This window comes from Bidens hawaiensis, unplaced genomic scaffold (assembly GCF_021521415.1).
Source record: "Bidens hawaiensis isolate Kalapana, Puna unplaced genomic scaffold, B.hawaiensis_p1.1 tig00040624_1, whole genome shotgun sequence".
Classification (NCBI taxonomy): Eukaryota; Viridiplantae; Streptophyta; class Magnoliopsida; order Asterales; family Asteraceae; genus Bidens; species Bidens hawaiensis.
In genome coordinates, this window is record NW_027497178.1 from 15,471 (window position 1) to 30,697 (window position 15,227).

The 15,227-nt window shown below is 35.3% G+C and overlaps 1 protein-coding gene across 1 annotated transcript; it reads left to right on the forward strand.

Moving 5' to 3' along the window:
- The first annotated feature begins 5,008 nt into the window (after positions 1–5,008).
- Positions 5,009–5,848, forward strand: LOC143592226 (uncharacterized). Its single transcript, XM_077072187.1, has one exon. It carries the CDS (start codon positions 5,009–5,011, stop codon positions 5,846–5,848), a length of 840 nt encoding a protein of 279 aa, XP_076928302.1.
- Positions 5,849–15,227: the final 9,379 nt, after the last annotated feature.

The following is a 15,227-nucleotide window of genomic DNA, read 5'->3' on the forward strand; positions in this document are numbered from 1 at the left end:
TGGCCAAAAAAACCGGTTGGGGAACCGGTTTACCGGTTTAAACCGGAAACCGGTTTTTACGAAAACCGGTTTTTTAAAAACCGGTTTGACCGGTTTACAAACCGCCGGTTCGTATATCGGTTACAAGTTCTAGAGAAAAAACCGGTTACTGAACCGGTTATGGATAAAACCGGTTAATTTTAAAACCGGTTATTATGAAAAAAACCGGTTATTAACGGGTTATTTTAAAAAAAAAACCGGTTAATTAAAAAAACCGGTTATTAACCGGTTCTAACCGGTTTCTAAACCGGTCCTAACCGGTTAGACCGGTCCGAGTTTTGCACCAAAAAAACTGGTTAATAAACCGGTCCGGTTATTTAAAAACCGGTTTCTTTCCAGGCCAAGAAAAACCGGTCCGGTTATTAACCGAACCGGTTTTTTTAAAAAAACCGATTTGTGCACCTCTACTAGTTAGGACCAAGGGCTGTGTTAACATGTTAAAACAAAACCATTAGTTAAATTTAAGCAACTTGTTTCGAATTTACCAATACTTTGGCCACTATTTGTAGGAATACATACACCGAAAATTGACTATTCCAAACATTGTGACAAGACAACAATGACAGAAGATTGAACACGGGAGATAGGGAAAATATACTTCATTTCATAATTCATAGCTAATGTCTCCCAAAACACTAAAAATAAACTGTTTTTAAAAACTCAAAATCCAAAATTTTTATCTTAGCCCATGACTGAACCGACCCATGTACACGGTACACCCCTAATGGCCGGGCAAGACGACTAGAAATGTAAAAGATGATGTCGCTTAATGAGGAAGCGAGGATGGGTGCTGTTTTTAGAGCTTTCAAAAGTATTATTTTTTTAATGAGGTTTGATTACAGTTGCCACTTTTATCAAAAAAGGTTAAACATCATAATTGTCTCTAATTTAAAGTTAAAAACAGACGGAGTTAGACATTTAGTGACAATTAGAAAAATTGGGAACATAGGGGGAAAATTGCAAAAAAATGATCTTTTGAACGAAAGTCACAAAAATGACCGAACCTCATAGACTTTGATAGTTTCCTCTTTGTAAAATGTAATAATTAATGATTTACCCGTGCATTGCGGCTGAATTGGTCGATAAAACTCGTTCGTTGCAGCGGCGAATCAATGTGAATTCGGTCGATATTAGTTAAGCTTGTTACAGTATAAACAACGTTGGTAAAACCAGAGCGTTAACTCGATGTGAATTCAGTCATTTTGGTTACGTTCGTTACGACCAGAGCTAAAACAAAAGTATAAAAATTGAGGTTGACCAATGGGGCGATGTCGGTCAGTAAAACTTGGACGTTGGTAGAACCAAACGTTATCGGTCCCGACGTTGAGAAGATGTGTCTACATGAATTCGATTGGTTTCCATCATGTTTGTTATGGTACCAGAACTAAAACAAAATAAATCGTTTGGTTACATTCATTATGGTACCGGAACTACAACAAAAGAATATAACAACTGAAGTGGACTAATGGGGCAATGTCGGTTGGTAAACTCGAGCGTTGGTCAAACCCGAATGCTATTGGTCATAGGCGGTGAGTGTCACACCCCATCCTAAGACGGAAATGTCGGTGAATGAGCTGATTGCTCACAGCACTCAAGGTACTATCACACAAATATTAAAATGACAATATCTAATTGTTTGAATTAAATATTCAAACAAATCCAAGTAAACAAAGTACATGTCACACCCCGACCAAAGGCGGCGGAACATGCCGGGGTGCAACATGATTGGACAAATACACAAGACACTATTTAAAGTGACAATATTTATTTAACTCATTTTATTTCAACAAATCAGTAAACAACACATCTCGTCTACACAAACAAGTTGAATACAAGTAGCACTTATATTGTTCGTTTTACTAATATCCTAATAGTCTTGGTAACGTTTTCGTCAAGTCCTCGAGTCAACAAAAAGTCAAACCTGTAACATTTCATAAAATAAAGTTTGTGAACACAAAGGGTGGTGAGCAATTCATAAGTTTGAGCATATATGTATATAGTAATAAAAAGTCACAAAACTTGTATACGGAACGATAAATAAAAGCAACAACATGGATAATATGAGATCGCTAACACATTAGTGACACCTGCCATAAGAGAATACCAGATGGTTCAGGATTTTTATATGAGGTCGTTAATAAGAATACATTAACGGCACCGTCTATAAATAGATTCGGATTTCATGAGGTCGTTAATAAGAATACATTAACGGCACCGTGCTATAAGAGAATACCAGATAGTTCACGGATTTATGAAGCAACCTTCCAAAAGCAGTAAACACATAAGCATATAAGCATGTAAGCATAGAACACCAAATCAAGCAATTATTTAAGTAAAGTATACAATCACGTTTGTGGGTTTAAGATTCAAGTAAATAAAACATTTAGTTTGATAAGTATGAAATGTCACCCCTAAACGGAAGATGGAAAAAGGGGTATGAAAGTACTCACCTCGATTGACGAATCGGGAAATAATAAATGATCGACATATAAAAGCTTGTGAACGAAACGAACAAATCCGACTTGAAAGCTAATTGAAAACGAATAAATAAAATATATTAATGAACTTGAACTTTAGTGAAACTATATTTGAAACATTGGACAAGAAGGTTCGGTTGTTAATCGGGTTACCGGTTAGTTTGTTAACGATTAGGGACTCGTACTTAATTGATAATTTAAATTAAAATAATATTAATTTAGTGGGCTTTTAAATAACTAACCAAATATTAAAAAGAAACAAGACGGGTTTAAATCAAGAGTTCGGTTGTTATAAACATGGATAGATAATAAAGTTTATAATAATGTTATAAATGATAATGATAGTAATGATAATAATATTTCCAAAAAGATACGTTAGATACACACACACACATCTATATATATATATATAGATGTATAAGATAACGATGATAATAATAATAACAATAATAATTATTAATAATACTAATATTGTATAGTAATTATAACACTAATTATTATTAAAAATACTAATAATAATAGTTATAGAATAAAAGCCTTGGTATTAATTAAGGTGTTGTTGATAAAAATAATAATAATAGTAAATAATATTGATAGAAAATAATATTATCATACTCGATGTTGGTTCGATTTATAACCGAGTTCACAAAATAACTATATTAACATTATTGCTAGAAATTAATGATAAAATACGATTTTTAATAGATAATAATAATAATATGACTTTTAATAATAGTAACTTAAATATTTATAAGAACAATGATAATAATAATAATAATAATAATATTAGTAATGAGTACATATAATAATAAGTTAAACAAAATAATACTACTATAAATAAGAATTTGTTGTAGTAATTCTTTGATGGTGTAAGCAGGTGGAAAAATCAAAGTCTGTAAGCTATATACACACATGAAAAATGCCAAGAATAACAAAGGAAATTACAGTTATGCCATGATACTGTAGCAGTTAGGTTTCCTATTATATATAGTATAATATAAGAAAAGTGTTAATTATTTTTAAACAATAAGTAATAATAAAAGAAACATTGTTGCAAGTTATAAGTTGCGAATTCAGCATCCCCCAACAACCTCTGTTTCAATCAAATTCCTTGCAACTCTCTTTGATATCTGAATTGAGTTGAAAATCAATGTCTGGTGGAAGTGAAACTCAGACGGGTAGTCGGAATATAAGGCAGAGGTACATCCATGGATATGCTTCAAGTGGTGATGATATTGAAGACGATGCGAGTTCGGTTCTAGTGATTCAATCCCCTGTTTTAATCACGACGTCAACATGGAACGAGGTTTTTGAGAATGTTGCTTAGATTGTTTGTGCGGGTTTCATCATGTATTTAGGTGATTGTCAATCATATTTGGTTTATGTCTTGTTTCATGATGATAGAATAAGAAGGTACAAATGTTATGTATTGATTGGTAATAGCATATTGTACTTAGCGGTGTTAATCATGTCGGGTTGAATTGTTTAACCTGAGCCAGACCCATGTTTTTATTCGTGTCAAACACACGCTTAAAAACGTGTAACCTTTTCACGACACGTTTAAGCCACTTATTTTAAACGTATCAAATGGGTTGACGGGTGTCACCAAGTTGTAATCGTGTTAATCGATGTAACAACTCGGGTTTTGCTAAATAGATAATAGGGTATGGTGTTTGTGGTTAATCTTATCCTGTTCTAAGTAGCATTAGATCGTATCGGTGGATTGAGGATTGGTATATGATTCAAGTCCAACTAGAGTAAATAGAAAGTATAACAATTTGTTAACTTGTCTGCCATTGAACCTGTGTAATACAAAACATTTAAATAATAGAAAATATACTTTTCAAAAATAGAAAATATAACAATTTTTTAATTTGTATAACTTTTTTTTAATTTATATATATATATCATAAATACATTAACAAGCAAAAAGGTAGTCAAACAAAAAATAAAAAGATTAAATGATATTCATATTCAGTTATCCCCGTACCAGCAGCATAACTATTTGGTCTAAATTAGGTTTATGAAGGATATCAATCATGAACTTCGTTCTCTCAATCGGAGCTACCGAAAGCAATCTGCCTTGAACGTTATCCCCTTGGTCATACCCTCTACAATGGGTTAACCTGATCTGCGATGGCTTAACCCGTACTTCGTGAATAAATAAATTATTTTTTCATTTGATTCCATTTCTTAACAATTAGGGTCCATTACTTGTGCGATGTAAGCAATTTGATATTGTCTTGAATGTGTGAATTGTTTGTTTGTAATTAGGGTTCATTACATTGAATGTGTGAATTGTCTTAACCTTAATTTGGGACATGTTAAAACTGAACCGGGGGGTTTGAATTTGGAAAATAGATGAACAAGTTAGATTGCTATTATATTTTTATTGGTTATGTATTTGAATGCTGCTTATATATATATATATATTAAATAAATAAATATTTACATTTGTGATAATAGTCGGTTACTTTTCATTTTGATTAGTCATGGATAGATCTTGGATGTATTTCACACCAAGAACAAGTCAAACATTTGTTAATGGGGTGTCAACCTTTTTGAATTTTGCATTTGCGAGAGCATGTGCCAATGGAGACACGATAAAGTATCCATGTACACATTGTCTAAACATGAAATTTCAAAGTAGGCAGATTGTTCTGGATCACCTCATATGTTCAGGGTTCCGACCAAAATACTTGAAATGGGTGTATCATGGGGAAGACACAACAACCACATCAACGAGCACAACCCTTGACGAGGAAGAAGTATTTCACCATGAAATGAATGAAATGTTGAATGAAAATTTTCAACCAGGTGGAACTGGAGAAAAGATACATGAGAATACTTCCAATAATACTCAAGAGACGAACAATAAAGGAAGTAATTTTGATAACCTTGTCAAGGAAGCTGAAGAAAATGTGTACCCGAATTGCAAGTACAACAAATTATCATGTGTGGTGCATTTGTACCATTTAACATGTCTAAATGGATGGAATAACAAATCATTGACTATGTTGTTAGAGTTTTTAAAAGATTTGTTACCTGAAGGGAATGTATTGCCTAAAACAACACAACAAGTGAAAAGAATCATGGCCAACATGGGATTAGGATATGAAAAGATCCATGCATGTCCTAATGGTTGCATGTTGTTTTGGGATAACAAGGAGGAATATAAAGTTTATTCTTTTTGTGGATCTTCTAGATGGAAAATTCATGAAGCTAATCTCGAATATGAAGAATGTCCTCCCTCGAAGAAGGCTTCAAAACTTTTACGGTGGTTTCCTTTAAAGCCTAGACTTCAAAGATTGTTTATGTCATCAAAGACATAAAACCTTATGAAGTGGCATCATATAGAGCGTGTGAAAGATGGAAAGTTACGACATCCAGCAGATGCATTAGTTTGGAAATATTTTGATGAAAAGTTTCCTGAATTTGTTAGTGATCCTCGTAATGTTCGTCTAGCTCTGGCAAGTGATGGCAGCTAACATAGTGTCCTACAATGCAAAACATAAGAAATATTAGTATATTATTTTTGCAGCCAAAAGATTAATGAAAAACAAACATATATTTTGATTGCTAATAGGGGTGAAACGAGCTGAACTCGCAAACTGGCTCAAGCTCGATAAGTGAACCTTGGGCTCGACCTCGTTTATTAACATTATACATTACTAGTTTGAAGATATAAAAGTGATCAGTCTAATAACTTAGAAAAACCATCAATTTATATACATTATGTGTGTTTTGGTTTTTTCAAATTTACTTACCTTTATTATTTTGTATTTAGGCTTCATTAAAAGCTATTGCAAGTGACTCTACAAGCACAATCGGAGATCTAGGTGATTTTGCCAAATGATGACTACTCAAAATTTAAGGCCCGGAGAAAAGGGGATACGTTCGATTAGTTGGAAGGATGCCGACAGAAAATGTAGAGGTGATTCTTCAATAAAATCAAAAAAAATTGATCAACTAATGAATGTTGTCAATGTTATGTTGAACATTATTCAAAAACATATTCCCAATGCAAACCTGTCTTCGGTTCTTAGCGATATGGACATAAAGGTACTCACATTCATAAACTATTGTTTATTATTTTTATTGTTACATATCTACATATTAACATTTTATCTCATTTATATGTTTTAGGTACCGAGTATAATTTCTTCGGTTAACCAAGTATCATCTTCACGAAATAATAATGGTAATTTGTTTTATGTGATTTTTTTGTAACTCGAGGTGCAAATCCTAACTGGTTAACCGAACCGAAACCGGTTAATAACCGGTGTTGGAGAAACATGTTTACTTTTTAATTGTAACTAATGATTATGAAATGGTTATGGATTTTCATATAGTAACCGTTTAAACGAAACTGGCAAACGAACATGTATACACACACACACACATAATAAAAATATTCGCCTTGCTAGCCGGCTCGAGCTCGACAATGAAACCATTGGGCTCGTTTATAGAACGAGCATATTTTTAGGCTCGGGCTAGTTTAACTTTTTTACAAGCTCGAAAGCGTTGAGATGGTTGATTTTAATAGGTTATTATCGATTTTAGATTAATAATTAAGTATGCTACACAAGTTAGTGTCCATATTATTTACATATTGAAAAGTTTTTATTTTTCTTATTAGGAACCTTGCATGAAGATTGAAGATGGTGAAAGAGGTTAACAAGTGTGGTGAAGTTTTTTTGTTATTCAAGTATTTGTTATTTTCCTTTTTATATGATTGATATTTGACTTGACTTGAGAGTTATTAGACATATAATATGAATATGGAATGCGATTGGTGTGTGTTTAGAATGTGATTGAACTTTTAGTTATAGTAAAGATATTATGATTTCTATATTTGACGGTTTTATTTTTATTTTATGTTGGTAGACGGATATAAATGTCACTGAAAGTCCAAAATGTTATTAATGGCATATGGAAAAAATGTCACTAAAAGTCCAAAAAAAAAATTAATGGCATACGGATAAAAATGTCACTGAAAGTCCAAAATGTTTTTATGGCATACGGAAAAAAAATGTCACTGAAAGTCCAAAATGTTATTAAAGGCATACGAAAAAAAATGTCACTGAAAGTCAAAATGTTATTAGTGGCATACGGAAAAAAATCCACAAAAAGTCCAAAAAACTTTTAATGGCATACGGATAAAAACGTCACTGAAAGTCCAAAATGTTTGATTGTCATATGGAAAAAATGCCACTAAAAGTCAAAAATATTTTTAATGGCATACAGAAAAAAGTGCCACTAAAAGCCGAAAAGTTTGTGTGGTAGACGAGAAAAGTGCCACTAAAAGGTTTTAGTGATAGCGCTTCTAGTGCCACTTTTTTTAGTGTCACTCATTCTAACAAGGTTTTTTAGTGACACTTCTTAGATTTCTTGTGACATTTTATAAATGCCATTAAATAGTTTTTCTATTTGTAGTGTTGTCATAAAGTTGGTAATCTAGGAACAAGAACAAAATCTTTTAATCACTCAAAATTCTTGGTTTGACTCATGGCTCCCACCTATCACAAAGAAACTCTTCGTTACAAAAAAAAGTAAAATAAAAAATTACAATACTTTTCGTTATAAACAATATTTTTTTTTGCTATAAGGTTTAAAATAATATAAACACTAGGTTATCGACCCGTGTACGACACGGGTGAAAATATAGAAATTGTCTAACAAACACATGTAATCTGAAAGGACAACATAATTTATAATATGTTTTCTGGGATGTCAACATGATATTTAGTTGTAAATACTACTTGTACGAAAGTACATGATTGTCATATATAAAGTTAAACTAAAATAAAATTCAAAGTACAATGTTTGGAAACATAATCAAAAGTTGAAAACGTAAATTTCATAAACTACTAATATTTCCTTATAAACGATATTTGTTGTTTTATTTGTAATTTTACATTCCTTGTCTAATATAAGCATTTTAATACCGTATATACTTTTCGCTCTTGATAAAGTTACATAAAGTTGACCATATGTAAACACGGGGTCTCTCAGGTATATGTCAGCTCTTGTTAGAGACTGACCTTGACTTTTATTAATGGTCATTACAAAACAAATTATAACTGGAAACTGCATTCTTTTCGATTTAAATGGAAGTTTCTTTTAATCATAGTGAAGTCTTCCTAACAATCAGCGCCCTTTTCTCACCAAGATAAACATCAAACTTTGGAATACAAGCCTTCTTGACTTAAGTCAGATTTCGGTTACCCCATTATATAATTAATGTAACAAAAAAGCTTGTAAATAAAATATAGAAAACAATAGTTATTATGTGTAAGTAGTAACGAATGTAAAATTAGATTATATATGTCTGTAATATGAAATTAGCATCTCGTCTTGCAAAATCATCTATATGGACCAGTCTTTGTTATTGTCCTTTAGACACCATGTTGGGCCTAGATTAGAGTGGTTTGTACTTAGTCTATTTATGTTTGGGTTTACTATGCATTATGGGTTTGGGCCGTACATATGTAAACCGAGATCCCTTAGGATCTCGGTGGGCTTTTTGGTTGGTATGGGCTTGTGTAGTTGGTTCCCTATATATAGCATATATTGTATAGGGTATAAGGGTTGTTCGTTCACTTGTTTGTTTGGTCGTCTACGTGTTTACTAGACGAGGTTGTAATAGTGCTTAAGCACCCGGCGTATATCAATAATACGTGTGTTTTGAAGCAATCGTGTGTTACTCGTTTGTGTTTGTTTGTGTTCTTGAATCACCAAGTGTTGGTATTCCGCACCAATACTTGTTTGTTGGTATCATAATTGTAGTGATCCAGATTCGGGACTTACAATTGGTATTAGAGCCTTAGACCTTATTCAGGCTCGTTATTGTGATCTCAAAGATTCAAGAATTGTGTTCTTTGGTGGTGTTGTTGTTTTCCGGCGAAACAGTAACCGGAGAAGAAGAAGAAGCTAGTTTTGGGAAAGAATCGGTTTTGGTTTGGAAACAAATCAAAATCCCATTTTCTCGGGAGTTTGTTACGTTTAAGATTGATTTGTTGAGAATCAGTGTTCTCGGCAAAAACGTGTTCTCGGCCAAGACTAACCAGTTCTCGGCTACTGTCTGTTCTCGGCCATTGTTAGTTCTCAGCAAAAGCAGTTCTCGGTTTGCTTAGGTTCTCGGTCAATCTTCAGTTCTCGGTGCTTGTTAGTTCTCGGTCAAAGTTTGGTCAACATTTGCTGTTCTCGGTCAAAGCTTGGTCAATTTTAGTCGTTTTCGGTCAATTTTACCGTTTCTCGGTCAACATTGGTTGTTTTCGGTCAAACCTGGTCAGACATTGAGTTCTCGGTCAAACAGTGTGAACTTGTTCCCATCCCAGTAAATTGTTTGGGCTTGTCTGATCTGAGCTTGGGCTTATTAATTGGACAATTAGACTTTTGGACCTTAGTTAACTATTGATATGGATCAGTTAACAGTTAGTAGCGGATCAAACAACAACACTTCACCCCATCAAGAACTTGACTCCATCATGGGGACTGCCACTCGTATACCCCGTCTCCTGTCTCATGAGGGGTTTAGTGAATTGAAGTTTCGTTTTGAAAAATATGTCAAGACGAAGGATGCAAAAGTTTGGAGAAGTATCGTTAGGGGATCTCAAAGAATCACCTATCAAAGGGATAACTCTACCGAACTCCTTGTGAAACCAGTTGCATAGTATGACGATGATGATTTTGCTAAAGTTGAGGAAGATGAGAAAGCTCTTTCCACTCTAACCATGGCACTCTCACCCGAGATTGCTCTTCAATTTAGAGAACTTCAGTCTGCTAAAGAGTTATGGGAGGCACTGATCGAAGTGTATGAAGGGAATGAAGATATGAAGAGAAGTCGCCAAGATTTGCTGCGACAAAAGTTCAATATGTTTTATCATGTTCTGGGAGAAACGTTGGAAACCCAACTTCAAATATTCATATCACTTGTGACTGAAATGAGATCAGCAGGTATTTATCTGCAAACTTCAGAAATAAACAACAAGCTGGTGAACTCATTGCCAAAGAGCTGGGACATGAATGTTGCGGTTATCAAAAAGACTAAAGATCTCAACAGAATGGCTATGAGTGAAATGATAGCCACTATTAAGGCATGTGATATGGATGATAAGCAACGTGCAATAAATCATGCAAGCTCTTACAGTGCGGCTGGATACAACGTTGCCTCCAACAGTGCTCTTATTTCTCAAGACAGCTTCTCACTGTTCAAGGCTACTCAACAACCACCTCAGGGTAATTTCCAGATGTTTTCATCCACTCAAGGTCAATCATCATCCATCCCATCCCAACCATCTCCGGTATTCTTCACTAAGTCTGGACAGTCTTCGAATGATATTGGAAAACCTACTCACTCAGGGGCCACTCCCAGTCAGAACTTAAGTCAGATCCCTACCATACCAAAAGAGACTCAGGAGAATATAGCTCTAATGGCAGGATTCATGAATTGTTATAATGCATTTTTGGCTGGAGACTTGGTTCAACCTGTGGTTGCTGCTGAACTTGATCAGATGCATCCTGATGATGTTGAAGAAATGGACATCTCATGGCAAATCGCCATGGCAGTATTTCGTGCGAAGAAGTTCACTAAGAGGACGGGTAGAAATAATTGGAACATGCCTAATAATCAAAAGGTGGGTTTAACAAAGAAACTCTTAGGTGCTACAACTGTCACGAGCCGGGTCATTTTGCTCATGAATGTACTAACCCAGCGAAGGATGGAAACACGGAAAGGGCATTGGTTCCAGTTCGAAATGCCAGAGGTGAGGCTGGAGGTAGTTCAGGTAACGGTGAAAGAGGTATGGTTGCTCATCAGTTCTCTTGGGAAGGTCAGATGGCTGTGCTGAACATTGGAAATCAGACCGCAAACTTTACCAATATTGAAGACACTGGAGAAGAAAATGCTACTGAGAAGAAGATCAAGGAACTTCAATTTGCGCATAAAGCATTCACTTCTCCAAATTCATCTTAGGTAAGTTTCCAACCATGCTCTTTAGATTTTGTTGAAAAAATAGAATTGTATAAGCTTCATAACGATAACCTAATTAGAGATATGGAGAGAATAAAATCAGAAAATTTCAAACTTAAAAAAAATGAAAAAGGTTTTCTAGATAAAATAGAAGCTCAGAAGAAGGACAAATCTAAGCTTAAGTCTGATTTTAGTGTAAAGTCTTGCCATCATCTTGATGCCAAACAGGAAATCGTTGAATTGACTGCTAAACTGGAAGCCTCCAAGTTAGAAATTTTGAATCTAACTAGTAAATTTGAAAGGGCTGAACTAGACTTTAAAAAATTCGATGGTTCCAGTAAAGTTGTCAACTCAATGATTGAAAATAAATTGTGGTGGAAAGAAAATGAATGTGAGGGAATAGGATTCAGTCAAGTTCCCCCACCCTACAACCACAATTATGTCCCTACCCCTGTTACCAAATAACAGGAGGAAAATGTAAAGGACATGAAGTACGGTAAACAAGACAAAGGTGATGGAACCAGTTCTATGAATGCTGTTCCGTCTTCTTTAGATATGAATGATTCTAATGTGTCTACTTCATGTGCAGAAAAAGTAATTGTGAAGGAATGGACTGATGAGGATGACGACCCTTGTTTTGAATTTGATAATGACATTGCTTCTGATGTTTCTTTAAAACTTCTTGTTTTAAATTCTGTTATTCCGACTGTTTGTGTGGGATATGTTTTAAAGAACAAGGATTTTTGTGTGGTTGATTCGGTTGAAACATTGAACTCTAGTAATGTGGTTTCTAATAAAACTAAAAATTCAAAAATTTTCAAAAAATACGTTGCACCTAAATTTGTCAAAGAGGGATGCTCTAATGACAAACAAGGTGATAGGCTTTATGATGCCAAAAGGGGTTCTCGCAGTTATAAACAAACTGGTCCGCACAACCAGTCCAGACGAGGAGTTGCCCAAAATAATTTTTACATAAAACGACAAACCTGTTTTAACTGCGGCGCTCCTAGTCATATTGCCAGAAATTGTCCACATCGTCCATATGTCCCTTATTATGGATTTTATTAGAGGAACATGCCCTATATGCCTCATAACTCTTACAGGCAGAGATACAGGTACAATCAGGCTAGTCCCTCTCACGATGACTGGAATCGAAACAAATCTGGCAGGTTTAGTCCTCATCAGACTAAACCTAACATGTTTCGTGAAAGGGTTAGAAAAGGTGTCTCAAATTCTAATATAAACACTAAGTCTAAACCAAAACAGGAGGAAAGGATAAATTCGTCTTCCTCCAAATCCAAAACACCGGAGGTTACGACAATCATTCGTACTTATAATGCCAAGTCATACAGACATAAATGGTTGCCTAAGCCTCCGACAAAAGCATCTACAAAATCTATGTTTGACGATCAAAAGGACATGTCATGGCAATCCGTGATAACTGTAGATGAGTCAGGGTCACTCAGTGTAACTATGGACTGGGTACCAAAATCTAACTAATCCCGCGCTGTCACATCCTCACTTAGGGCCTAGGCGTGTGATCACAAGTTGGTACCTGTTTTGTAAATACATCAGAGTTGCGATTTGTAGCGGAAGTCTTTAAAATATTTATATTGAAAACTTATTAAAATCTCGGGTTTAATTACCCGTTTGATATTTCAATTACATTTCTTTGGAAAACATAACTCTTTTATAATATTTCCAAATAAAATATCTGAGCCACCAGATAGCATCTAATGACTATAACTCCAATCTTTTATTCCTTCTTGCTTGTCTGTTCTAACCTTTCTTGTTTCCCTGTAACATGGGTGGGAAAATACGTCAGCACAAAGCTGGTGAATAACGCTGGCTCTAAAATATATTTTCAATACCTTTGTGAAACCAACAATAATACATTTGTGACTACTCATTAGGCACCCAACTACATTGGGATCAAATTACCCTAAGTACCATGTACAATTAATTATATACACAATATCATTTCTCTGAACAGTCCCGTAGACCTTCAGAGGCATGTTGATGATATGCATGGCCTCGGGGAAATGCCGAGTCACCATGTATGTTTGGATCCAGACACATGTATACTCTTAATCAGAGTGTCCGTTTCTTATTATTGTACACAAAGTTTTAAGGATTCGTAAATCCTATGCAAACATTCTGACTCAGTATAAAAGGTTTGGGGCGTATTCACCTTGTCTGTTTATAATCAGTTTCTGATACTGATTCCTGTTTTCTGTTCTCTTCTTCTTGTTTTGTTACCTCGGACCTATAGTATGAGAATAACATTTGTAAAAATAACTAGATCATCGAGCTAGCTTTAGACCTTTAGTATGTTTTGTATAGCTTTAACCTTGATAATAGCATTTGTTTATTCAAAACATTTGGACCTTTAGTCCCTTTGTTTGTTTATCATTTACACACGACGTTTCTTCTTCAAGAAGAAACATTACTTTATAATATTATATTTCTTAACAATAAAGAAATACTATTCAATTATATCCCTTGAATAAACCTGCTTATGTTTCTTAATCAAGAAGAAACTATATTTTAATTATAACCTTTGCTTAAGAAAAGTTATTTTATTCTTAATCGTAATCAAAGTTCGGGCTATACCCTCGACTATGGTCTAAGCCATTTATAATAATAAAATAATAACTTAGGCAGAACTCCTTACCTCGCACGGTATTCGGAGTTTAGATATTTCTAAGTTTATACGGGCAGCACTTCTACTCTATACGCACGTTTATCGAGGCGTTCTTGAACCACCTTCTTTGGCACACAAATCGAGGCAATGTTCGGTCGTCGGGTCGTGCACGTACTTCAAGACGGAATGTCGGGTTACTTTCGGGTGGCACGAACTTCGAGGAAAACGCCGGGTTTATGGTACGGATTACGATGTGTTATTTGTCGAGTCGGTGGCACGCAAAACAATGTTCGGCACGCAAACCGAGGTAGAGAGAGTATAAATTTTAGAGAGAGAAAGAGGAAATGTGTGTGTGGGAAATGCCGTGAGCCTCCCTATTTATCGCCAAAATTGGATCCCATCGCGATACGCGATAGGCTCCTTTCTTCCTTTATCGCGTATCGCGATGCCTAGCTTTCTGAGGTTATGCCACGTGTTGCCACGTGGCCTGACACGTCTGCCACGTGTCACCACGTGGTCTGACATGTTCTACCACGTGTCATGGTGTGTTGCCACGTGTCGCCGGAGTGCGACACGTGTTGATGACTCATCACGGCCCATCGCGTATCGCGATGGCCGTCTCCTTGGACTTATCGCGTAGCGCGATGGGTCCATAAATATTATTTTTCATTTTCAGTCCTTCATCTTTTGTAGCTTGTCGTTTCAGGTCTAATTCTTGTTGTCCAAAAATACTAAGGCGGCTCTTAAAGCGTGCAAAGTGCGCCATCAAAGAGCCACATTGCGCCCAACGCCCTTCGCCGTCTCCTTCGCCATCGCCATCGCTATCGTCCTCGCCCGAGTCCGAGTCCGAGCCCGTGCGCGTCGGGTGCTACGTACCCTCCGCTAGGACCACTTGGTGTATGATATTCATAAAAGGATATAACTATGGATATTCTATCTCTTATAAAGAGTTTCCATTTCTTTACCACTTTCAATGTGGGATGGATTCCATTTCCCTTATTTATACCTTAGTGGAATGCTTCCACTTTCTTACATCTTCCAATGTGGGATGGAGTTTCTTTCATGTAAGTAAACTTAACTTAGGAAATATTTT